Genomic DNA, 24,716 nt, shown 5'->3' with positions numbered 1-24,716 from the left:
TTAAAAAATATATCTAAAGGACTAATGAGATAGGTAGACAGCTGAATCTGTAAGTTGACTTGTTGCTGGGAACAACTCATATTGGAAGAGCTTATATTGAAAAAGATTATGAGCTATATTTGCCTTCCCCAAAGAAGACGTCTTGAGTTTCTTGTGAAGCGACTTCTGATCTTTAGGTCTTGAAGACTGTGAACCACTTTGTGTTTGATATTTTTGCTTCTTTTTAAGGTTTTTTTTTTTTTGAGTATATTTGACACCTTTACACAAAATGACAAAACTAGAGAGAAAGAGTTACCTTCCACAGGGCAAAAAGAAGAGACACTTGAGGAGGGTACAGTGCTGAAAAGCAGTAGCTGGTGTCTTAAGAAACCTAATTTCTCTGTGTGCCCCCTCCCCACAAGCTGTTGCTGCTTAGTGTTTAAAAATTGCATTAAAACTGTGGGTTGCAAGTTCAGGATGGCTTCTGAACCATCTAAAGAATTTATTCAGGAGGAATGGAGCAAACAGCCTAGTTGGTCATCTTGCCAGCAACTCCAGTGTAAGATGTCCACTCTTGTGAGTCAAAGCAATAAATCCTATGCACACCTTTTGATTTTACTTGCTTGATCTCCTCCTGTTGTCAACTCAGTCTGTTCTGATTTTTAAAGCTGCAGGAAATAATTCATGCCACTTAAATACTTCCTTTTGTACAAACTGAGCTGCTAGTGTAGGTATTACTTAATGTTACAATGTTTTGTTGGAAATAGCTGTTACCTGTGTAAGTATTTTCTTATTCTTGAAGAGTTGAAGAGGAAGAAGCATATTTGTAAGCATTCAGAGCAGCATAGTTCTTGTATGCTGAACTCCTCCTGTGTTTGGTTTAAGAGAAACAATAGTAACTTTTGGGAGGAAGAATTAAGTTTCTAGACACTGTATTTTAGCTCAATACCATCTCTACTATTTTTCCTCCTGTTCTGGAGGAGTAATTCCTTCCTTCCAGTTTGTACTTTTGCCAAGAGGTGTCAAAACTGCTTTAAAAAAAAAGCTTAAAAAAAGCTTGAATTTGATTAATATAGAGAAACAAGACTTTGCCTGACTGATAATAAAACTGATAAATGACATTTGAATTACTTGTAGCAGTAATTTATTACATAAAATATCTTTTATTTGACATGCGATTAGTTGCTGGAAGCATCACTCAATCTGACTAGTTTAAACATGCTCTAAAATGAACCCCCAGTAAAAAACCAGGGCTGTCTGCTGTTGGCGTTATGAAATATACTAATCCAGCAGTGAGGACAAAAATCTGACTTTAAATATTTAAATGATTAATTGGGGTTTGTTGGTTGGTTGGGGTTTTTTTGCCTTTCTAACCCCTATAATTACAAGCAAACTCAAGGGAGTTTCTGAGCAAGGTGTACAAAGCTGCATGCCTATCATCCAGGTATTGTCTGTGTTCTTCCCCATGGTATTTATGGTCTCCATTTATGGGGTTTTGTGCAGATTTTACACCTTCTTAAAAATCAGTTCCAGTGACTGTTTTTCTTGCCATTTGGATCTCCTTCTCCCACCCCTGTGTCTTCATTATGTGGGAGGCTGTAGAATACAGACTCTTTTCTTTTACAATTAAAAATGGTAACTAGAATCCAAACTCTTTTTTTTAACTCAGCTCCTTTCCATGGGTTCACTGTTTGCTCTTGGAAAATCACCTCTTCCAGCCTCAGTTTCTACAGTTTTAAATGTGGATACTAGTGAGGCTGACCTTACTTGGATGCACAAGGCCTAATTAACTGATATCAAGAAAGTTAATTCTGAGATGAATGAAAATAATGTTTACTCTGGAACTACAATTTACAGTTGCTGCTGTGAAAATTAAATATACTTACAGAAAACACAGACTTACAGCTGGAGAAAAAGTTTGTGTCCCTTCCACTTGCCTTTTGAGGATCTCTTATGTAGAATGGTTTGTTATTTCCCCAGTGCCTAAATTGAAGAGTAACTGGGCTGTTAGCGCTTTTTCACTTTCTCTGAATTTTATTCCAGTTTTACAAGTGGGGAAATTGAGGATATGCGGAGAAGTCAGTGTGAGCACTGAGGTTACAATTGAGAAACTTCAAACCCTCTCTACACCCCACGTTTTATATTAGAGTGTTACAGAGAAAAAGGAAGATTGAATGTCGATTTTAGGCAGAGCTGTGACATTCTTCCTAGCATTGTAAAGTTGATGTGGTCAGTGCACAGCCTTTACTGCGTCCCTCACTCACTTTTCCTCTCCACCCCCCTCACTTTTTTTTGCTACAGGACAGAATTATTTCACACATCTCTAAAACGAGTAAAATGGCATTTCAGCTTCTTGTCTTTATAGACTCTCTGAACTTTAGGAAAGATCATTCTGGTCCCTTTTCATTAATAATGAAAACCAGGGGGCAATAAAATGTTCTTAGCTCAAGCATTACAGGAACGGAGGGAGAGATGAGTGAGGTGAAGGGCCAAAGTGGACAGGGTCCTACAGGTGTCTCCTTTCTACTCAGAGGTCACTGAGTAGAGCAGCTGGGAGGCAGCGACAACCAGTCAAGGACTGCCATGGACAGGACACAGTTGGACCCACAGACACTCTGAGATTAATTAACCCTTTACAGTAGGCAGTTCACCCTGGAACGAGTTGCATTGTCATAGAAGGATATTTGTAGTCAGAATTTCAGGGCAGAGAACTGGACAACCAAAAGACTTCAGATACCAGAAATGACAGTGGGAGTGGAGTAAGGAGGGGAAAGTGGGATGGATGACTGGGGTTTGCAGCACGATTAGCCAGAGATCATTTTAAATCCTGACATGTACACAGCCAGTTACTGCAGCTTAGCTGATGTGTGTTAACTCATTAAGTTAAAAAGTTATGATAATTTGATCATGTGCCTAAGCTCCAAAACTGCAACTGCAGCAACTCAAAATACTGCTGGTGACACTATTCACCAATTCTGACAGACCTGCTTTAATTTGTTCAGATTTCTAGCCAGTGGATAATTTGAGGAGCTGTGTCCTAAAACGTAGCAAAAAGCTGTGAGTCTTTGAGAGTCAGTGCCTGTCTGCAGAGCCTGAGGGCTGGGATTAGGAGTAACTCTTGGAATGAAGTGCCTGTAGAAGATCTTGGCAATGGGAAAAATGGCAATAGGTGAGCAAAGCAAAAAGGAGACAAGCTTCCAGCCATTTCAGCCTCCCTTTGAAAGCCTAAATTGAAACTTTGGGGAACAGAATGCATTTCTGAGACATTGTAGGTCACATGTAGATTTGGATCTGTCTGTTTGGAGACTACACCGGCCTCCACTTCATCAGTTCTGCCCACATCCTGCCACTGAACTTTAGGAAAGATCACTCTGCATCCTCTTTATTATTAAAGAAAACCGGGGGCAGTACAAGATTCGTTAAGGGAACTGCGAGGGAGGTGAAAGGATAAAGCTGGTGGAAAACTACAGGTATCTTCTGATTCTGCTTGAGGGAGGAGAGCATACCATATCTCTGCTTTGTTCTGTGGAGTCTCTAAGCTTCTGTGTAGAATTGTGTGTTAAATATCTCAAGCTTTTATCTACTTCTTTACCTCTTTCTAGATATTTAATTGTGTATTTTCTTTCTGCTGTTTATGTGTGCTTTGTTCCTTATTCATAATTCAGGCTTGAAAGATACTGGATCCTTCCTTATTGAAATGGTCTGTAATTGCTGACACAGTGTTCATAAACCCGTTTATTGCCCTAATAGATTTCTATTCTTTCTCAAAACACTTCCTTCTTTCTTCTTTTCTGCACTCTTCTGGGTCTCTGGCTCTGTCCCCATTTTCAAAGAATTATGAGAGTGGAGAACAATTGGTATTCAAGTAATGACTTAACCTTAGCTAGTAGTAACACCGCAGACGGTTATCTGAAGGAAGTGCAGTAGGGTTCAGAATGCCTTCTGCAAGAAAAGAGTAGGGCAAACCAGCTTGATGGAACTTTTTAAATTGTTGCTATGATTTGTCTCCCTTTTACACTTTGTGCAAGGCCAGTGTCAATGCTAGAGGTCTGGACAGATATTTCAATGTCCTAGGGCCAGAAGCCTGCACACTGTACCTGAGGGACTACCAGCATCTTAATTTCCTCTGCTCAGTAATTCTGTGCCAGCTAAGAAACAGCAGAATTGGAATTATTAATTGCTCTTTTCTCTGGTAAAATGGATGGATGAAAGTGTTGTCACCTGCAGTTCTAACTATGATTATTTGTTGATTTTGGCCTTTAGGTCCACCAGGCTCCAGATGGCGAGATTATGGGGCTTTGGCTATCATAATGGCAGGAATTGCCTTTGGATTCCACCAGCTCTACAAGGTAATTTCTCCCTCTCCACTCTCACACTGTACTCTGAGAGAATGACGTTAGGGTGCTTGTGTCCAGATGATCATATTGGTTCCAAGCTGGTGAAGCATCTCTGTTCTTGCTGGCACTGCCATTGGTCTATTTCATAGAATCATAGAATGGTTTAGGTTGGAAGGGACCTTGAAGATCATCGACTTCCAACCCCTCTGCCATGGGCAGGGACACCTCCCACCAGCCCAGGTTGCCCAAGGCCATGTCCAGCCTGGCCTTAAACACCTCCAGAGATGGGGCCTCAACAACTTCTCTGGGCAACTTGTTCCAGTGCCTCACCACCCTCAAAGTGAAAAACTTCTTCCTAATGTTTAATCTAAACCTGCCCTCTTCCAGTTTATAGCCATTCCCCCTCGTCCTCTCACTACGTGCCCTAGTAAAAAGTCCCCCCCAGCTCTCATATTTGAGAAATGTAGACCCGTAACATGAAAATGCAGCGTCAAAAAGTGGCAAGCAAACAAAACTAGTTTTTAGCAGTGGATCTCAAACTGCTAGAAACAGGTCATTTTCATCATGTAAATGTATTTTGGAATTTTTTAAGTTGAGGAATCTGAGCACAGTTCAGTAAAGGGATTCTCCCAGCATTGGCTAGCAGACATTACTGTCGTAGCCCCAGTCTAAGGATTTGTCCACTGGTGGTCCTGCATCTTGGGTATGAAAGAATCTTTTTTAACTGATCAGAACATTGAAAAGAAGGTGCTACTTTCCAGGTCTCTTGTAGTTCTACTCCAATGTGCTTAGAACAAGGTAGACCAAGAGTGTGTCTGCTAATGTATTGTAGAGACAGCAGCCCCTTCTTATTTCTTGTGCAACGTTCCTCCAGTTGAACGTATTCTTTCACTCTATAGATTTGCTTTCTAGCAATGTGGTAAGTGACATTAGGTAATATCTTTGCTAAACAATCGTATTCTGTGGCTACATAGAAAGACATAAGTGGTTCAGGTCAACACAGCAGAGTGTAAAGAGCTTTTGGTCCAGTAGAAGTTGTGGTTTATTTTTGAAAAAGGGACAGAGATGAACAATTAACTAGAGGTTAATGGTTTTCATGTTTGTTTGTTCTTTAATTAACAATTACCATCTTGTTTAGTAAAATCTATTTTTAAAAAAGCCTTCTAGTTTAAAACTAGTTTTCTTATCTTGTCCTATCATTAATTTTTTGGGTCTCAGGCTAAGAGAGAGGCCAGATTAAGCGACATGTTCCATCTCTGCAAATAAAGTTACATGACTTAAGAGAATGGCTTTTTATTGAGATATGTTGTCCCTCTGTTTTTATATTAAAGTAGTGATGCCAACCTTACTGATCTTTTCATTCTTGCAAAGAATGGTGGAGCTGATAAGTGTCCAGAGAGACGTTAAGACAACAGCTGCTGGGCCTTGTAGACCTGCACATATTGCTGTTACTAAGTGACACATGTCTAACACGTATTGATGATTTACATAAATTTTTTGGCATAATGTCACTGATGCTGTAATGTATCCTACTGCTGTATTCTTTGTTTACAGATCTTGCTCTGCTGTCTGCCCAAACCTCATAAGGCATATTGTGTGCCTAGCAGAGATCCATTTCTTTTATAGGAGTAAGACATCTTTGGAAACAGTTGTTAAGTTCCCTCTGCACTTCATGGGATTTTGAAGGAGTTTGCAAATAGTGATTTTTATATGAAAGATAGGATGCTAGGATACACCATAGTTGTCCGTGTGTGTTCTGTGAAGATTAACAGGGAACTGTTTATGAAAGTCATCAAAAGCCATTTGCTTTTCAGAATGTCTGAGTGTAAACATGTATGTGTACCTGTGCTGTGTGAGTGTAAGAGCTGTGTACAGCGACACTGAAATCTTAAACCAGTGCTATTAAGTGTAAAAGAAAGCTGTCCCACACGTGTCAGTTTGGATAATCAGCTGTGTCTCAGAAACCATCCTGTATGTATGCCTCTGCAGTGGGTGTACATGGATCAAAAGCCAGGATGAAAAAGAATTGATAGGCACTATCGGGGCTATTTCTACATCCTAGACTATCATTCTCTCACATTTTTTTCACCTGCCATGTTGTGCTTGGATGTGGCCTTGTTAAAGCGCATATTCAGTTCATAGGAGCAGAGCTGCAGAAGGATCCATGGTAGTTAGAGGAGAGTTGTGACCTATTAGATCCAGTCCATCCTCTGCAAGGGCAGAATGAGGTAGCTTTCATGGCTCTGTGCAGTGTCACTGAACTGCTTCTTATCCTATACTAGCTTGGTTCTCACTTCCTTTAGCCCTGGTTCTTTCGTTCTCTCCTACTGTTGTTAACTCGGCTCCATTTCCTTTCTCTTCCCTGTGCTCCATATCTCTGCTTTTCCCTCCATGACTCGTAACCCTTCCCCAGCCAAGGTTTAAAAGATTTTATAATACCTCTCATTGCCTGGCTTGTGCTTCCTCTGGCCTTTCCTGGGCCTTTCCCCTCTTCTTCCCACTTCCGCGATTCTTGCCTTGTGGATGTAGCTCAGATGTTGCAACACATCAGTGTGTTCACATTTGAGAGCGTAAGGTCTGAAACTGTACTGTATGCGATGGATGTTTCTCTGGACTGAGAGGAAACCTTAAATGGAGTTAGGAACTGGTTTTCAGCACCCCCAAAAATGTAACCAGAGACCTCATATCTTCTCTTCTGCAACTTGTTTTAACACCTACTGTAGAGGGAATTTCTTTTCTCAGCCAGATGTGTGGATAAATGATCACTGGCTCTGTGATAAAGGCTGAGGTTGGGTGGTGGGCTTTGAGGATGTTTTGGATAGATTAGAAAGACCACTTTGCATATCCCTATTTCCTTAAAAAGTTTCTGTACTCCATGCAGAAATACCTGCTTCCTCTCATCATGGGAGGCAAAGAAGACAGGAAACAACTTCAGAGGATTGAGTCAAACATTTCTGAGATGAGTGGCAGTGTGACACAGACAGGTAAAGATTAATGACTCCATCAATTTACCCCTCAAAGCCTTTCTCCCTGTATCCTCCATTCTGCCAAGACCCCCACCCTTTTCTTTCCCTCCATCTCCACTTTATGTGGTGACTTCATTTATCTGCTCTGAGAATCTGTTCACATTTGCAAATGAAGCCGCCGTCATTTCGGTTTAATTTGAAATTGCTTGTTTACTGTCGGCGCGGCCTCAATTAATTATGTTTTTACGGAAAGGCTCCCAACCTCAGAATATTAATAAGGGGAATAAAATGACAGCCTTTCGGAGGGCTGTAAAGTTCATTTTTAATTTCTGCTTCTCTGATGTTTTCAGGGGCTTTTTTTTGGTGCTTTCCCCCCACCTTCCATCTGAAAATCCGAGGAAGGGTCAGGAGAGTCTGTAATTACTGCGCCTCCCTGACCTTAGCCACCTTCTCTGTTATTGACTCTATAGGGTGTCTATTCATTACCCAATGCCCTAATGATGGTCTGGATTAGCTGTTACCTGTCACACCAATAGAGTTTTTAATTTTATTTTATTTTATCAGCTTGTTTACGGCCTAGAAGCTTTGTATAAAGTACCGAAGTAGAAAAAGTTCTCCTACAGCTGGAGTTGAGTCCAGCAGAAGTTCTTCAGTGTTTGCTGGGGTATAGGAGGGGAATACAGGGTGCTCCCTGGAAATAAAAGGGGGAAAGCGCAAAAAGTATTCAGTTGGTGGGATGGAAAAAAAGTATCATTTTCAGCAGTAAGTTCGTTAAAAATGTTGGGGTTGAAGGAGCTGTTGGGTTGAGAGTGGGAGGATGCTAATTACACTTTTTAGTGGAGGATGAGAAGAAAAGCATCTTTCATTTCTCATGATGCCCTAAGGTCAGTCCTGAGACCAGCCTCTTCCCAGATTGGAGCTAGCTCCAGTGTTTGCGTGAGGCCCAAGGTAGATAAATGATACAAACATTGTATAAGTTCAGGGAGATGTACAAATCATAAACCAATATAATTAGAAGGGAGAGGTTTTGGACGGATATACTGTGGGCTATAGACATCTATACAATGGAAAGATAAACTAGAAATACTGGAGGTTAGATGCAGTGCAGGTAGATTACCCGTAGTGCAGATAAATCATATGGATTAAAGTGAGCAGGCGGGCGTAGATAAATTAAATATAGTAGGAATAGAGGCATCTTTGTAGCTAGACAGCAGGAAGGACGTGTGTGAGTGTGTACATGTGCATATATTTCAGTTTAACACTCTCCTGCTTTTTCCCTCACAGTGACTCAGTTACAGACAACTTTAGCCGCTGTCCAGGAACTGCTAATCCAGCAACAACAGAAAATCCAGGAGCTCACCCAAGAACTGGCTGCTTCTAAGGTATCCACTTCGAACTCTTCACCTTTAGAACACCACCACCTTCTTTGGAACATGCACAGCCTCTTTTGTGGGGACGGGGAGAGCACCTTATTAGGTTCACAATCCAGACTTCAGCTCTGTCATATCCCCAGCCAGTTTCTCTGCATCTGACGTCTCTGTAGGCAGTCTGTTTAAAGCATTGGGTACTCAATGAACTATATCTAACTTCTGAGAGGGCTTTGCTCTGTAGCTTTGTGTGTAGCCCGTGTGTCTGAGGCCTCAGACCTGTTCTCAGCTCTCTATCTTCTGCATTGCATTTGAGATTAAATAATTGTGCTGTTAGTCCACTGACCAAAAGAGGTAAAGGCCAGATGTGCAGAGGTTTTATTTGTGTGTAATATGTAATTTACATGTTTATATTTCTCCTGTACCCTTGTACATTGTCAAAACAATGACTTAATCCTGTTCAGCCAAGCACACCCTCAAAGTACTGTATTTAAGTCACTTGTTCAGATCCAGGCCAGATAGTGGCCAAACATTCTTACTATTTGGTTTCTTGTTTCAATTATGTTGGTCATCTCAGTGTAACAAGTGTCCCCATCACAACCACGTTAGTGACGCACAGTGGCCCATTCCCCTTGACTCCTGACTTGACTCTGGCAATAAAACCATCAGTTCTGACTAGTTTGTGTTGTTACACGTGTAACTACAAGTAACCACTTTTAACCAAAATTGATTTTCTTTCTGGCAATGAGAATTAGTGCTTTTCATGTCCAAAGTACTTTGCAGCCATTGGTCTGAGCATTCTGTCAGCCAGCAAGTGTTGGTGGGGGGGGATGGATCTGAACCAGTCACATAGCGATGAAGCCTTTCTTTCACTCACAAACTTGTGATTATTCAGGGCCCAGTTACCTTGCAGTATTCTGTGTACAGGGAGAGATTTTTCTTTTTGCTATGAAATCCCTTAGACAATGCTTACAGTCTTTTACCTCTAGCATGAACAGTGGTCTTCTCCCCTTACCTATACTTTAATCTCGTACAAACCCTTTGATGGTGTGTAACTGGTGGGCCACAGCTGACTATGTGGTGTGCACACTGTACAGTAGGAATCCCTCAGTGGCACAGCTGTAAACCCAACCATGAAAGCCAATTTATGGTCACAACACTCTACTTCAATTTTCCTTGGGAACTGTGGCCTGTCAGTGGCCTGGAGCCAGTCCGGAAATTGGAAAACTGTTTTCAGGTCTTAAGTGTTAAGATTAAGACCACATGTTGAGCTTTAAGAAGGAAAAAGGGCATAACAGTCTTGGTGGTTTAGAGTCTTGAAGAAGTTTTTCCTCCCCCCTCTCTACCCCCTGCACTGAAATGGTAGCACACATTGTTATGATATCTAAACCTCATGTGTACAAAGAAAAACTTGGGCAACCCCACAAACCAAAGAATAAAAGCTGTGTTTTCTCAGCTGTAATGTAAGTTTTTATATCTGCTTTTCAAACTCCTACTGGCATGCTGTAAAAAATTAAAAAGAGGGACTTTAAGTAATTAAAAAACGTACATAAAAATTCAGGGCTTGAATTTTCTACAACTGTTTTTTAAAGAGACTGGCTAAAAAGCCCCAGATGTCAGATTTTATTTCTAAATCCTAGGCATCTGGCACCATATGTGTTTTGGAAATTTGAGTCCTTTGCAGGCCAGTGAGTGGAAATCACTCCCTTGTTAATGTGCTGCTGTAGCTTTCAAGGTCTTGGAAAGCCAGAACAGTGGCTCCTGGATTCTTGCTGTCTGAGGGCTGGGAGTGTGAATCCCAGGGGAACGCATCTGTGTATATCACAGCTACTACAGACTGAGCCTCTCCCAGCTCACTGGGTTCACAGCCCAGAAGTCACTGTGAGGAGTGCTGGCTGTGAAGGTGTTCAGGGTTACTCAGCACTAGCTGAAGTCTGTTTAAAGACTAAGTTGGAACAACCAGTTCTAGCTACATGTAGTAAGAACTGCTGAGGAGAAATTTTGTGTTATTCCTGGCTTCCTTTGTTAGGAGATTTATTAAGAGCATCTCTGGAGCAATGCTCACAAATGGGTTCGTTCCTAATGCCTTTCAGCAGAATTTACTATGGGAAGTGCTAGACATGAGTGTTCTTTGGTTCAATACTCAGCCCATTGCTACAGGAGTTGCTAGAGTGATAGGACAGGGTAGCAATAGGTCATGATCTGTCTTTCAGAATGTTCTTTCCATTTCTCAAGTTCCCAAAAGGGTTAAAAGAAGGATTGCCAAAAGTATTATCTGCAGCACGTTCTCCTCAGTTGTTACCTTACTCTAATTTCTGCCTGATACCCCATAGCAATTCCGATGGCAGTGCTGACAGCAGCTGTACTAGGTTTCCATGAGTTACTTACCATCTTTCCCCACCAAAGTGCATTCATTGCCTTGAAATATCCAGGCCAGTGCCTAGTCCAGCTGCTTCCTGGAGAAACAGTCTGGTAACTCAAGCATAGCTCTAATTCTTCAGATCTAGAAGGGAAAATTTTTGCAACTTTTAAGCATCGATTTACCAGCCCACCTCTAAACACCACAGAGTGCAAATAATGGATTCTTTATTTCATGATTTAGGAAAAATGAACAAATGGTTTTAAAATAGTTGTTAATATATAATATTTGAATCTGTTGCCTCATCTAAGTGCAATCACAGGAAAGAGCAAACGACCTGATCCAGTGCAACTCCCACTGCCTTTCAGGATCCCAGTTCTAGTTTCATATTTGAATGGTCTTAGCACCTTGAGACAATTATTATTTCTGATCATCACGGGATCCATTCAGGTCCTTCTTTATTGTGGAAGTTGTTTTGCTCAGATTTGAGAGATTTTAAATGATAAAGCTTATGTATGTTATCCCCAGGGATCAAGATTCTCAGAGGAGAGGGAGGATAACAGAGAAAAAAGTGACATTTATGAACTGTCTCCCAGTTCATACTTTGATCTTTATATCTCCTTTGTCCTGTTTTAGGCCACAACTTCCACCAACTGGATTCTGGAGTCGCAGAATATTAATGAATTGAAATCTGAGATCTACTCGTTAAAAGGACTTCTCCTGAACCGGTAAGGATGGAATATGTGAGCAGATTATTGTGTGGGGAAAGGGTTGCTTTCTGGGATTCTCTCAATTGTGGAGAGGAAAGGCATTTCCAACAGGAACTAGCTTTATATCCTGTTATTGCTATTTTAATAATACCACTTTGCACTCCACTATCACTTTCTATTTGCACGTCTCAAAATGCTTTTCAAACTTGCCTTAAATCAGAGTGCTTCGGGTAATTAATAAGATTTTTTGTTTATGATAGAGGAATTCTCTGCCATTCACCACAGTCAGGATGCCTCTCACCTAGATTGAGATATTGACTGCATCTGCACCTGCATTCTGTTACAGAGAAAGTCACTTCTGGATACAGTTCAGCTGACCTGTTCATGGTTAGGGCACAACCGGGATGAAAAGAATCACACTTCAGCAGAGCCTGTTTCTCTCTATTAGCTAGCTCAGGTATAGACATAACATAGTAGATGTCTAAAATGGGGTGATATAAATCCCAGGCTGTGGGACAGTCATAAGAACAGGGATCAGATCTCAGTTCTTGAGGAGATCCTTTTTTTCCAAGTACATTACTTGAGAGTTTATCTAGCTTTTCAGCTATTGATCCTTTCACTCTGATATGAATCCCTTGCCTCCTTCTACATGTAACGTAGTCTTCTCAATTCATCTGTTTCCTAAGAGATGGACTTCAAAGATCAGTCTAAGACTGAACTAGACATGTTCTGAATCTCAGCAAGTGGGCTTTTCAGAAGTCTGAAAAGTATATTGTCTTTAATATCCTTTTAAATTCTCGCTACACCTCCCAGGAGTCACAGTAGAAAGCTATGGAGTATTGAAGACACATACCAAGTTAGCGTCTATTAAGTTGGGATGCACTAGCATCACTGTCGTGGAGACAGTGTTACTTAATGACACCTCTTCAGCAACAGGAAAGTTGCAGCTGGGGGATAAGTGCTTTTTGGAAAAAACAAAACTTTTGAGGGGGGGTGTTTTTTAACAAAAAGGCAAATGTTTCTGCAGTGAGGAGGCAGCAGCAACACTGGAGCCAAGAAAGTCTCCAGATCAAATTTGTTGATTGCATTTATGATACTGGTTGAATAATGCAGACATTAGCTTATTGCACTCACAGGAGATGGAGGTTAGATCAGCAGAGTTCTTCAATGGCTGCTGGTGGCAGCAGGAAGAGGGAGGTGAGAGCAACTACTGTTCCTAGGTCAGTCTAAGAAAATGTAATCTGCTGTGTTTGAGCACTAACTGTAGGAGTGGTCCTGTCTGTGGCATTAGCCAGCTCACCTGAGGGGCATGAGGACTCCCTGCCGCACAGCATCCTTTTCAGAACGTGATCCGATACCTCTTCATAATACCACTTTTCACATACACAAGCAAGGGGACTGCTAGATCAGACATGCTTTTTTGCTTTGCTCTTCATGATGGATGACTAGTGCTACCCACTGCGCTTATGTTTGTCCTGTTTGGTACTTGGATTCTCCTCTTCGCGCTGGACATTATCCTGCCGTTAATCAAATCCTTAAAGCCCACCTAGAAAGGACTCAAGGACAGAGCAGCCAGCTTTCTCAGCTGGTGCAAGCTAGTATGACACCATTCAAGTCAGAGAAGCTGAACCAGTTTGCGGCACCCAGGACCTGGCCCAAACATGTAAAGCGCGTGCTGGGACTAGGAGATAGGCTCTGGATTGTGAAGAGCCAGAATGCAATAGCTGTGTATCACAGTGCAGGCGAGAGCCAGGTGGTGAAATTCCTTGGCTCAGGCACAAGGACCTGGTGTGTCTGACTTCTTGCTCCAGTGGGAATTTTCTTTACTAATTAATTAGTGATTGTTTTATAAAGGGACACGCATGTCTTTCCACAGGCAGCATTCCTGAGTGCTAGCTTGCTCTGAAATTGGCCAAACCAGATCATTTTAGTACTTCAGATTGCCCAGCTGTGATATTTTCCTTGTGTGCAGACTTGATTACTGGGTGCTTGTCAAGCACTTTGAGATTCTGGCTGAAGAAGTGAAGTGGCTTTGGTTTTGTTCATTTATGGCAAAGGAGACTTGCAGTTTCACTCCTGCTTTACATGACTTCTCCAGTGCAAATACCATTCTCTCTAATGATAACCCCTCAGTGTTTTTAATAAAAGCACCGTTCTCTCCTTTTCTTTCCTTCTTCCCCTCCCCCAAGGAGGCAATTTCCTCCCTCCCCTTCGGCTCCAAAGATCCCGTCATGGCAGATCCCAGTGAAGCCAAGCTCACCCTCCAACCCTGTTGTTGCCAACCATAATAGCAGCAGTGACATCTCACCCGTCAGCAATGAGTCTACCACCTCATCGCCAGTCAAGGAGAACCACAGCCCTGAGGGTTCGAAGGTCAGCTGCCATCTGCTGAGCACGGAGGAGGGCAACAAGGCAGTGATTGACGTCAAGAGCCAAGTGCGGATGGAGGTGCAGGGTGAGGAGGAGAAAAGGGAAACCAAAAGGAATGAAGAGGAGGAAGAGGACGATGAGGATGATGATGTTAGCCATGTGGATGAGGAGGAATGTCTGGGTGTCCAGACTGAGGACCGGCGAGGAGGGGATGGTCAGATTAATGAGCAAGTGGAAAAGCTACGAAGACCTGAGGGGGCCAGCAATGAGAATGAGATTGACTAAGGCACCCTGGCTTCTGCTGCTGCTGCTGTACATCTTCCCTAGCCTCCTGCACTGTCCCCGGTGCCTCTCCCATTTTGTGGAGAGAAGTGCCACCATCCCCTCCAGTGATTCTCCCATGATTGACCTTGAGCAGGGTCATGACTACCCAGTGAACAAGGTGGGCCCTGTTTCACCACAGGGCTTTGCAGTGGCTTCTTCTCCCCTCCCAGACCCACATTCTCCCCATGAGCTGGGGTCACTGCCTAGGCTGGAAGACCAATCGCCTTATCATGCACCACAGCTACAGAATAAGTCCTCTTATAAAAGCACCATCTCTCCTGAAACAGTCAGCCTCTTCGCTGCATCCTAGGGTCCTTCTATCCAATTTCAGAAACCAAGTCTGTCCTGAGCAATTTGATTTCACAAGCCTTTAATTGCCACATAAGGCCCAAACCAGTTCTCCATCTCCCAAAATACCCTCTGTTTTATTTCTCAAACTACTTGATATTCTGTTGCCAAAAAAAGAATGTTTTAACCCTGAATTCCTCACCAGATCTTAGTCTTGGCCGTCCAAGGCTTATGTCAAGCCTCAAATTCCTGAAACTACCTAGCATCTAAAAACACTAAATTTCTGTGGGGTCCAAAGAACACTATTTCTGCCCCACCTGCATATACTCATCAAAGTGGCCTCTTGCTAGGGACCAAGTCCATGGCCACAGTAAAATCCATGAGAACAGGTGGCTGTGTTACTGATTGCTCCCCAGTAAAAGAAGGCTTTATAAAAGTTGACCCCGCTTATCCCAATTATTACCCTTCCTCCTCCAAAGACAATGAGCTCACATCAGTTTTTGACATCTTACATTTTATTTATAGCTGCCCTGAATGAATGAATGAATGAGGTGATATCAGACGCTGAAATAGTTGGCTAATTCTGAATCTTTGCAATGGTTCTTAGCCTGTTTTTCTCCTGAAATGAGGAGAAAACCCAACTTAAATGATCAGCCGAGACCTACACCTACCCAGTGACAGGCACCTGCTTCAGCAAAGCAGTCTATACAGAAGAGAGAACAGTTCCAGCTCTGAGGTACACCACTGGCCCTTCTTGCCCAGTCCAGCCTTTTCTTTGCCCCATTGGGGCTATACACAAATCACAACAGTGAATTTTGAAACCTCTCATTTGCAGCATTGTGTTCTCAGCTGGTAAAATGGTGGTGTCCAATTATATTATTCAGTGCATCAGAGCCTCTTAGCAGAGCAATTCTTGTAACAACTGAGTCTCACTGTCCTCACCAAGCAAATGTGCTCATCTGTGTGGTCATGTATAGATTTCAAATATAAAATACGATTGTATATAATTGTAATAAATATGAGTTACCACTATTTAACACCAGGCTGTTACTGGATTACTGTGGCTGTTATTTTGGGAAGAAATATGCATGCAGGGTGGTAAAGGGAGGGAAAAGGGACTATTACAGAAATTCAGTCCTTATAAAATGTTTTCTGAAGGACATTTATGATTGATTTTCTGACTGCTCCAATACTAGGTTGTATTAGCAGGAGGCAGTGTAGAGAATTGTATAAGTGCAATATAAGGTGCAATATAAATAGCTCCAACACTGTAATGCTAGGTTGCCTCCGATGTTGCAGAGGGTGAGATGGATGTATCATCTGGTGAGTAAAACACAGCCATTCTGGTGCCTTTCCTCCCAGCAGGAGGCTCTGCAGGGTGCGGAATGCAGCATCCACTCCTTTCCACCCCCGGCAGCAGGAGGTGCTGAAGGGAGCGTGTGAGGTATCCCACGGCGCGTCTTATCTACCAGCAGGGAATGCTGTGCTATATCCCATGACTGGTCTAACCCTGCCATGTCGGTGCAGAAGCCATTGAAAGAAATGGCGTACAGCAAGTAATTTGTAGCTACTGCAGTCCCATCTTTGTTCAACAAAAGTATTTGGCTCCCTTCTTAAAAATGAGGGATTTACTTGATTCCTGAGTATTTGGGTGTCTGGTACACAGTGACATTTTCCTGCTCAGGGGGAGCGAAAGGGACCTTCGTATTACTGTATTTAGACCTGCTGCTGAATGTGATGATTTCTCATTCCTTAAATGGACGAATATCTTCCCCAGGAGTGAGTGAGTGTGTGTGTGTCCCTCTCTCTCCCTCTCCCTCTCAGTCTCTCTCTCCACTGTTTAACGTTCGCAAAGAACGTCACGTTTAGCTAAAACAGGGCAAATTTGAAAGTGTTTAAAAGGAAAGGCTTTTCTTAAGAGATGGCACTTTTCATTTCTCCAAGCCAAGAATGCTTGTGAAAGGAAAACACGACTGAACGCAGGGATGTGATGAAAAAGTATTGTCCTGCCTGTGTACATTTTATATACATAGAAGGTTTTGAAAATAGAAAGTGCCTGGACAACAGCAGTTGGTGAAATGTGGAAAATATGTTGCTGAGGTATGTGCCTTGCAGAGTGACTTACGAGGTTTACAGTACAAGCATCCCTGCGGGTTCATTTTTCCCCCCTTTTCCTCCATGTTGCCAGTCTTCAATTCATTTACCTCAAGATTTCTGGTGCAGAGTAAAAGGCAGTTTTCTTCAACTGCCCTTTTCCCTCCCTTAGCTTTTGCTTCTTACATCCTTCACCAATTCAATAGGTCACAGTTTTTCCTTTCCCCAACCTGATGAAACCCAGAAGACTCCATCATAGCCATTGTTGCTCAAAAAATCTAACTCTGGGTCTCTGGCGGCTGATGGGGTGTTTGTGTACTTTATTGAAGAGATCCAACCTACCAGCAGAGAATTTGGAAGAAGCCAGACCTTCTTACCAGCAGGTATTGTCGTGAATCACGAGTTTTATTTCTGTCTCGTGTTCCTTGTCTTTCCAGCATAGCAAGTTACAGGGCGAGTATTTTGGTCCTTATGAACCGTGTAGCCTGACTGCTAACTTGTAATTTTTTTCTTTTTTTTCCTTTTTTTTTTGCTAGAAACAAACTTCTTAGATCATCTGCCCTGTGAAATGTTTAGCCCACTGGCCAGTAGGCACTGAGAATGGCATCGTATTAGCTGAAAGACGGCCAGGTAGCGAACCTTTTTTCTGCAGAACAAGAAAGACAGCAGCAACAGTTACCCACCATCTGGCGTATTCAAGGACTCTATTTTACTGTGTAATCAGCCTTTGTTTTGACACAGGAAGAAGACTAACACCACCCTGGTGGGTGAGCGCAGCGGGTTTGTAACATGGTTTCTATAGGTCCTTTATAGCATAAAGAAAGCAGGTGTATAGAAAGCAGGTGAAGGGAGCTTCCTCTGAACGATGTCATTCGAGCACATTTCAGGGAAACCCTGTGAGCCTGTGCTCGCTGTCCTAGAGGAAACAATGTGAGGCTGCTGCTTTCCAATAATTTGAGGATATAAAAGCTCCCTTTTCAATAGCTGCATGAGAAATGTGGGGAACTTAAAAAATGTGACAAGGTGGGAAAGGGTTAAGAGAGATGTCTCCTGATCATCTTTGTCCAACCTTCCTCACCCTGAGCTGTGACAAATAAGTCCTATGTGCATCTTCCTCAGAAGCGGGAAGATTTTTTTTATTGGCTTTTGCATGCTGGGGGTGTAACCTAACAGTGTTTGGGATCAGAAGAAAGAGGATGGACTGTGGGATCCCTTTTGATCTTGTTGCTTTGCTGCATGATGCTTTGCAGAGTATTTTACTTATGAGTGTGCCTCAGTTTCCACGTGTGATGGTGAAAAACAGTGGCTGGTAAATACAGAGATGTGACGATGACAAATCACAGAGAAAGCCAACTTTGGGAACTAGGTTTCATGCTATGTGCTGCATCTCGCACAAAACCTCCAGCCCCCATGAACTGCTGTGCTCTGGAGCGAGACCCCCACCCCCGTTGCTGGCTGTGCTTCGGGGTAAGCACAGTGCCAGGCTGCAGCACAGCGCCCAGCTGTAGCCACTGTCCCCTAATTGCCCAGGCTGCACAGCTGTGTGAGAGGAGCTGCCCTGCCCTGCTGGAGCAGCCGGTGTTGGTCAGCCAGCCAGCTTGCCCTGGCTTGCAGGCAGACATTTTAGAGGCAGGCTTTCCTTATTGCAACTTGGGCTCTTCTGGCAAGTAAGTGTTTTTTTAATAACTATATTCTCTCTTGATTTTGTCTTCAATAGAGCGGGGGAGCTGGCTGCATTTCCAGTGGCTAGCTTGCCCTGGTCTGGGGTCTGCTAGAAGGGTTGCCAGAAGGTCTATCCTGATGCGTACTGGTGGAAGGAAGCGTGCTGGGCTGCTGCCTGCAGCAGGGAGGGGGCTGTGGAAAACCCAGTCTGTGTCTACTCCATTGCTCTCATTTACAGTGCCTGCTACAGAAGTGGAGGCTGTCTTTGCCTTCCCTTTGGTGGGCCAGTGTGGTGCTTGGGGAAAACAAGGCTAGACAGCAGGTCCAGAGTAGCTTTTTGTTGCAAACCTGTTGTGTTAAAGTCAAGGTCTCCATGCTTGACTAGACCCCTGGAAACACATGTTTCCCAAGGGCTTTGACAACAGGAAGCTTTGGAAGGTGACTTGTGTGTGGTAGTGCTTTATGTTAAGCACAAATTGTATGTGGTGGTGACCCTGCACACCAAAACCTGATGTTAGGCTTGAGCTGAGAGTCTTCCAGCCTGGACTTGACCTCTCATACCATTGGGTGGTATGCGAGTGCAAAGCAAGAGAGGGGCTTGATCTCCAGGGATTGAAAACATAAATAAAAGTATGCTGGGAGGTGAAACACAGGAAGTGATTTACCTCAGGGTACAGGAGAGATCTTCCAGCTTTCTTCATTTTCCCTTTTATCCGTCTTATCCCTAGACTATGCTGCTTCCTCAGGAGTCAGCCTCCGTGGGCACCTTTAGAGCCGTGTCCCTTATTATGCTGATGAAAGGCTGGCTCTTACCACTATGTATGCTCTCAAAAAAATGAAATAAAATAATCAAAATATACCTAAGGTGAATTTCGGGGTATCAGGGAAGAGTGAAGAGGGAGGGCAGGGCCCAACTTCTCCACTTGCTGTGCAGTAAAAGCTCTGAACTGCGCACTTGTAGACTGAGGGGCTGGCATGGTCTCTCCCAGCTCAGGGAAAAAAACAATCCCATCCCCAAAAGGGAGCAAGCACTAACCTAATAAAGGCACCAGCTGGACGAAGGGAGAACCAGCTCTTTGGAAAAAAAAAAAAAACACAACCTCCTTTCATTAGAAAAATAATATATTTCATCCAAATAAGGTAAAAATATTTGAAATGGGGCAGAAGTGAGCACTAGGCAGCATCTGTCAGGCCCTTTCTGAAAAGGGGAAGATTATTAAACTCAATTACAATTTATTTTTGTAAAGTGTCTTTCAGACTAAAAATCTCCCCAAATGCTTTGCAAGGACTGCTCAGGGGTTACTTACAATATGGAGCATCTTAGAAGAACACCCCTGTTTTCCCACCAACCCCTTCTTTTTTGCATCTGCTGAAGGATTTAGCCCTTCAGGTTTTCTTTTTCCTCTATATTTGTGCAAATAATGAGACATGTTTTATGATGCTGGCTGCGAGAACATGCCTAAGAGGAGTGTGTGGGGGGCATTTGACATTGTATTTTTTTCTGGTTTAGGTAGAATATTTGCTTTTCTTTAGGACTGTGTCTCCTGAGTAAGAAGGTGATTGGCTGGATAGGGCTGATTCAGAGGATCTAGAAGTACAACTGGCTTATTTGTTGCTTATTTTTCTTTTTGTGTGTGTCACTTTGCCAGCCTGCTTGTCTGTCTCTCAGTCACTTTGTCTGCTTGGCATGCCTGTTTTGTACAACATCCCTCCTGTTGGTTTTTCAGTCGTCCGTCATGCCTGCCTGTCTCCTAATGCCTACTGCTCTTTCCTTTTTCTTTCTAACCCTTCAGAAACAGACTGCTTCCAACTTTGTCCCTCTGCTTCTATACTCTAGCACTGAGGTTTTATCTGTGTGGTGCTAGAGCATCTTTAAAATTAATTTCTTTAACTGATTTAATTAAAGAGCAATTTCTTGGGTGGACATTCTCCCATCTTGTTGAACAGATTTGCTTTACTTAAGCAGTCTCAACTGATAGGTGCACGCACAAAGGACTGTGTGCTAAATTGCTGCGGCTTTCCTATGTAGATGAACTATTCTTTGCTTCCTGCCCTCTTACAGTATCAACAGTAGATTTCATCTCTGCATGCCCATTTGCCTGCGTATTGTATGTGTTTGTGTCTGTGCCTCGCTGTATCAACTCTTCCACTCCACCAGCCAGCAAGTTGTGGGTGTGACACGGAGGTTGGGGCTTCACAGCCTCTTCTGTTCCCTGAAATGAGCTAGGTGCAGCCTGATGTTTCGACTGAAACTGGAACTTCACACTATTGCATCTGTTTCAGACCTCCTTTTTCCCCCAACTCTGCTAATTTGTATAAAATAAGCGAAACGTGGCAAATGCCCCTGGCAGTGGGTGTCCCCTCCATAGTTCTGCAGAGGGGATGTGGAGGGGCTGCAGCGGTGTCAGCTGGGGAGAAGCACCTCTGCGCAGGGCGCTGTGTTACCAGCCTCGGTGCAGGGTGCGGGCTGGTAGATGCAGTGCGGCCACCAGCCACAGGCCAGAGCTGATTCCATCCGTCTTGTGGGTGCAACTGGCTCTAGCTGAGACGTGGCTTGCAGCATTAGTGCCTGGTAGCTGAATGAATGAGCTTGCTTCCATGTGAGGGGCTCTCTAAGTTGCTTTGGCCACAGATCAAATGTCTATGTTTTATCCTCTTTAATGTTTCAGACTGTAGAGCTCTGATGTTTAGGCAGAGCTTGGCTGTGGCCTGGGATCACAGGGGGTCCTAGGGGCTGCAAGGGCTCGGGGCAAGTGCTGTTGGTAGATGGCTTCACAGCGAGAGCACAAGGCAGCACCCTGCCCTGTGGGAAGGGAAGGGGGCAGGGAAAGGCTCGGTCCGCCTGTCAGATAAATCTTCGTCTGTTTACTTAAATTCTCAGTGTTTCTTCATTTGTTTGTTTAAGAGTTTCCCTGCCAAAAAAGAGCAAAAGGAAGGAGGGAAGCCGCCTCTGTTGGCCACCCGTCTGCAGCCAGGATGGGTCTGGGGCTCTTCAGGGGCAAGAGCAGGACTAGGGTCCAGAGCACCCTTCCTCCCCTGGGTAAGGTGAAAGGATTTGCCTCTGGAGGTGCCATGTTCCTGTCTTCCAAGCAAACGCTTGGCCCTTGTAAGGGAAGATGCATGTTAGGGACTCCAGTAAGCCCACTTCTTGCCCCAGGGCTGGCATGAAGAACTTGTCATGCCTTCTAACACTTAGTGTACCTACAAATGCTGTTCAGTGCCTTTCTGCCCTCTTCACCCTCACCCCTTTGGTAGAGATTGTTGCCGCCAGTCAGGTGTTGTCAGCTTTCAGGTACTGGTGAAGTTTGTTCAAGACAGTAGACAGAGACCCGAAAAGCAGAGTGGGGGCTTCCTGCCTGAATGCTGGATTTCCACATAATAGTGTCTGCCACAGAGGGACTCAGAAGCATCTTGCCTATCCTTACCTTTTTATAGCTACCCAGAAAACATACCAGGTATAGTAAATATCACACGTGTTAGCTACCCAGAAAACATACCAGGTATATATCACACGTGCGAGTCTTTCACATGCTAGTGCATGCTTTCACCAAAACTCGCCTACTTTCCTTGTCCCCATACAAGTATTATGTGGACCTGTCTATTTTGCTGTAGCTATGCATGTGCAAGTCTTGTGTACAGATGTATTCATGCATGCTCTCACTCTTTCCAAGTTTGGTCATATTAAACTACGTTCTGCCTTGATTTGTAGAGAAAGACAGAAATAATTTATTTATTCGTGTGTGTGTGTGCGCGCGCGTATGTGAAACTCCAAAAACATTCCCAACAATCTACGTGCTTTTCTTGTTTGGAATAGGTACAAGCTGATCATTGACTTTCAGAGAAGTCTTTAAAGTTCATGTTCCCCTTGAAGATGATGTTAGATTTTATTGTCATGTTTGAAAGCTTCAGTCTTCTGTGCAGATCGCATGCAGATTAAGGGGGGTGAGGGGATATATTTGGTTACAGCTCCTCTCCTTCCCCTTCCCCAAGAGCTGCTGCTTTGAAAGGGCTTCCCATCGTCTTAAAAAAGGCACTTACAGGTTTGTGAACACAATTTTGTGCCTGTGTGCAAGATCCCAGAAGTGCAAATGCAAAACTCGGCTGTGACACAAGCAGTTGATGCAGTCTGTACCATGTAGCAGGATTGTTGGTTCAGAACCTTACTTCTTGGAAAGGGCTTGTGCAGAACTGTGAAGGAAATTTTAGAGGTCGAGTAAAGGTCTTAGCTTTAAACATTTGGTCCACGCTGTCCTGTTCACTTCTGTGTCATAATACTTCTCTCTTGCTTTGTGTTATTATACTCAGTGCCCAGTGAAAATATTTTTTCCAGGAAGTTTCAAGGCATTTATCTATTAGGTAATTGTTATCTGTTAATGGCTGGTTTCTATCTTAGCTCCCATACCTGAGCAACACGGACAGTACCAACAGCTTGCTCAGTTAATTTTTTCTCCATTGTGTGAATGTTTTTTGCCCTTTTGTGTCTGTGTTTTGTCAAAATTTCTACTTCTGGCCTCTTGTTCTATTACAGGGAGGAGGATGTGCTAGTCTTCTTAGAGAGTTAGGACTCTTGAGTCCTGCCACCCGATTAGAGGCATGCCCTATTTTCTCAACAGTAGGTTTCTCTAAAGCTGCAGCAGCACATGTATAGTTCCCCTTTCAAGCCCTGTGGAGTCCCCTGAAACTGGACTCCTGCGGGCATCTCAGCCACACTCATACGCAGGACCTGGCCACTGCTCTTCTATGCTAAAATCTTGCTCAATTCCAAACTGGATTCTCTAATCTAGAGGTATAACGCTGGGCGTATTTAACAGACCTATTTCCTAGCAAGTCTCCAGGTCTTTCTTTAATGTCATTATGCCTTAGGAAGCCAGTGTTGAGCATTGGTCCTTGCAAGCTGTAAGTTATGCCCAGTATGTGTTGTGCGTCATAACAGCTGCTTTTCCTCTGTACCAGTAAGCATCAGAATTCTGAATTTCCTTCTGTCTGGGTGTAGGACACATTGTGCTACTAGAGTAAATATCCTCCCAGAGTCAGACATGCTTTACTGCATTCTGTACTCAGCTGAGCAAGCTATGAGGAGTATTTCACTGGGCACGTGCACCAGCTCTGCACACCTGATGGTGTGGCTCAGGGATGACCGCTGGCTGCCCTACACCCACTGCCCTGCATTCTGGTCTTCACAGCTCCCTGGGAGATGGCTGCTTGAGTAAAGGGGAGTTAAGTTTGGCGCTGATAAGAGCTTGTAAGAGATTCCTGCAAATCAAATGAATGCCTACCACAGTATACAAACTGTTCCTTCTCCGTCTGGGCCATAAGGAGAGGTGTAACCCAAAGTATTATTTTCATAGTAATCCCTAAAAAAAAAAATACCCTTGCTAGACTGTCTGTGAGAAGCACTTGGATGAATAATGATGATGATTGTCTTTCTGAGCCACTGTGATGGCCATTACCTTCATGTTTGGCCAATACTGATAAAGTGCTGTCTTTATTTCTGTCCTTGTTGACCCTATGGCTCCAGCAAGGACAGGTCTCCATGTGCTAAGGCTGGACTAGGGATGTTTGGGTAAAGACATCTAAACACCAGGATGATTGGAAGCAGCAGCAGAACCATCTGGTCCCCCATTCTGTGTCCTAGAATACCTTGAATGCTGCTTCTTTATGTTTGAGGCGATTGAACTTTTGCTGCCTCTGTTGGTTTGAAGTCTTGAGTTGTTTGCAAAGGAGAAAGCAGTGCTGCTGTGTTTGAGTTTTATGTTTGGACTGGTGCCAAGGGGTACTCCCACTGTGGGTGCCTATGTTGGTGGGTGCTGCAGAAGACATGGTAATGTGCTGAGAAGTGGATTTGCAGTGTCTTATGTAAAACAGGTGGTGTAGTTTTGTGGCTCTGTGTGTAACTGTAGGGTCCCGCATTCTCAAATAAATGCTTATGGGGTACACTTGGCATAATCAAAGTGTAATAGCAGCAGCAACGACCTGGTTTTTGTCCTGACTTTAGAACAAGCAGCCTCATTAGGTGTCTGCTGCTTTCCATGGCTCACCAACTGCAGGGGCCGGCTGCAGAGCTGCAGTGTCACGAGTTGTGAGGGCTTGGAATGAATGCAATACTGAAGCTTTGATTTGTTCAACTTGCAGCTTCTCCCATGACTTAGTCATGCTTTTGTGAAGTGCAGTTCCGCAGAGAGCAGGCAAGTTCCAGCAAGAGCTTTCAAGCAGTGAGTTGTGTTGTTCATGTCCCCTGTCCCCATCTGTGTGTCGTGTCA

At 43.6% G+C, this 24,716-nt stretch overlaps 1 protein-coding gene across 1 annotated transcript in view; it reads left to right on the top strand.

Annotated features, from left to right (window-relative positions):
• PEX14 (peroxisomal biogenesis factor 14) overlaps positions 1-14,785 on the top strand; it is a 47,877-nt gene extending 33,092 nt beyond the window's left edge. Inside the window, exons 4-8 of the mRNA XM_009889645.1 lie at positions 4,243-4,328; positions 7,198-7,300; positions 8,567-8,664; positions 11,645-11,736; positions 13,908-14,785. Coding sequence (XP_009887947.1) covers positions 4,243-4,328; positions 7,198-7,300; positions 8,567-8,664; positions 11,645-11,736; positions 13,908-14,373 — 845 coding nt within the window. The 3' untranslated portion in view covers positions 14,374-14,785. The remainder of the gene's footprint in view (positions 1-4,242; positions 4,329-7,197; positions 7,301-8,566; positions 8,665-11,644; positions 11,737-13,907) is intronic.
• The last annotated feature ends 9,931 nt before the right edge of the window (positions 14,786-24,716 follow it).

The sequence above is a fragment of the Charadrius vociferus genome, unplaced genomic scaffold (assembly GCF_000708025.1).
Source record: "Charadrius vociferus isolate BGI_N301 unplaced genomic scaffold, ASM70802v2 scaffold477, whole genome shotgun sequence".
NCBI lineage: Eukaryota > Metazoa > Chordata > Aves > Charadriiformes > Charadriidae > Charadrius > Charadrius vociferus.
Note: the sequence above shows the minus strand (reverse complement) of the source record. Positions and strands in the feature narration are given on the sequence as shown.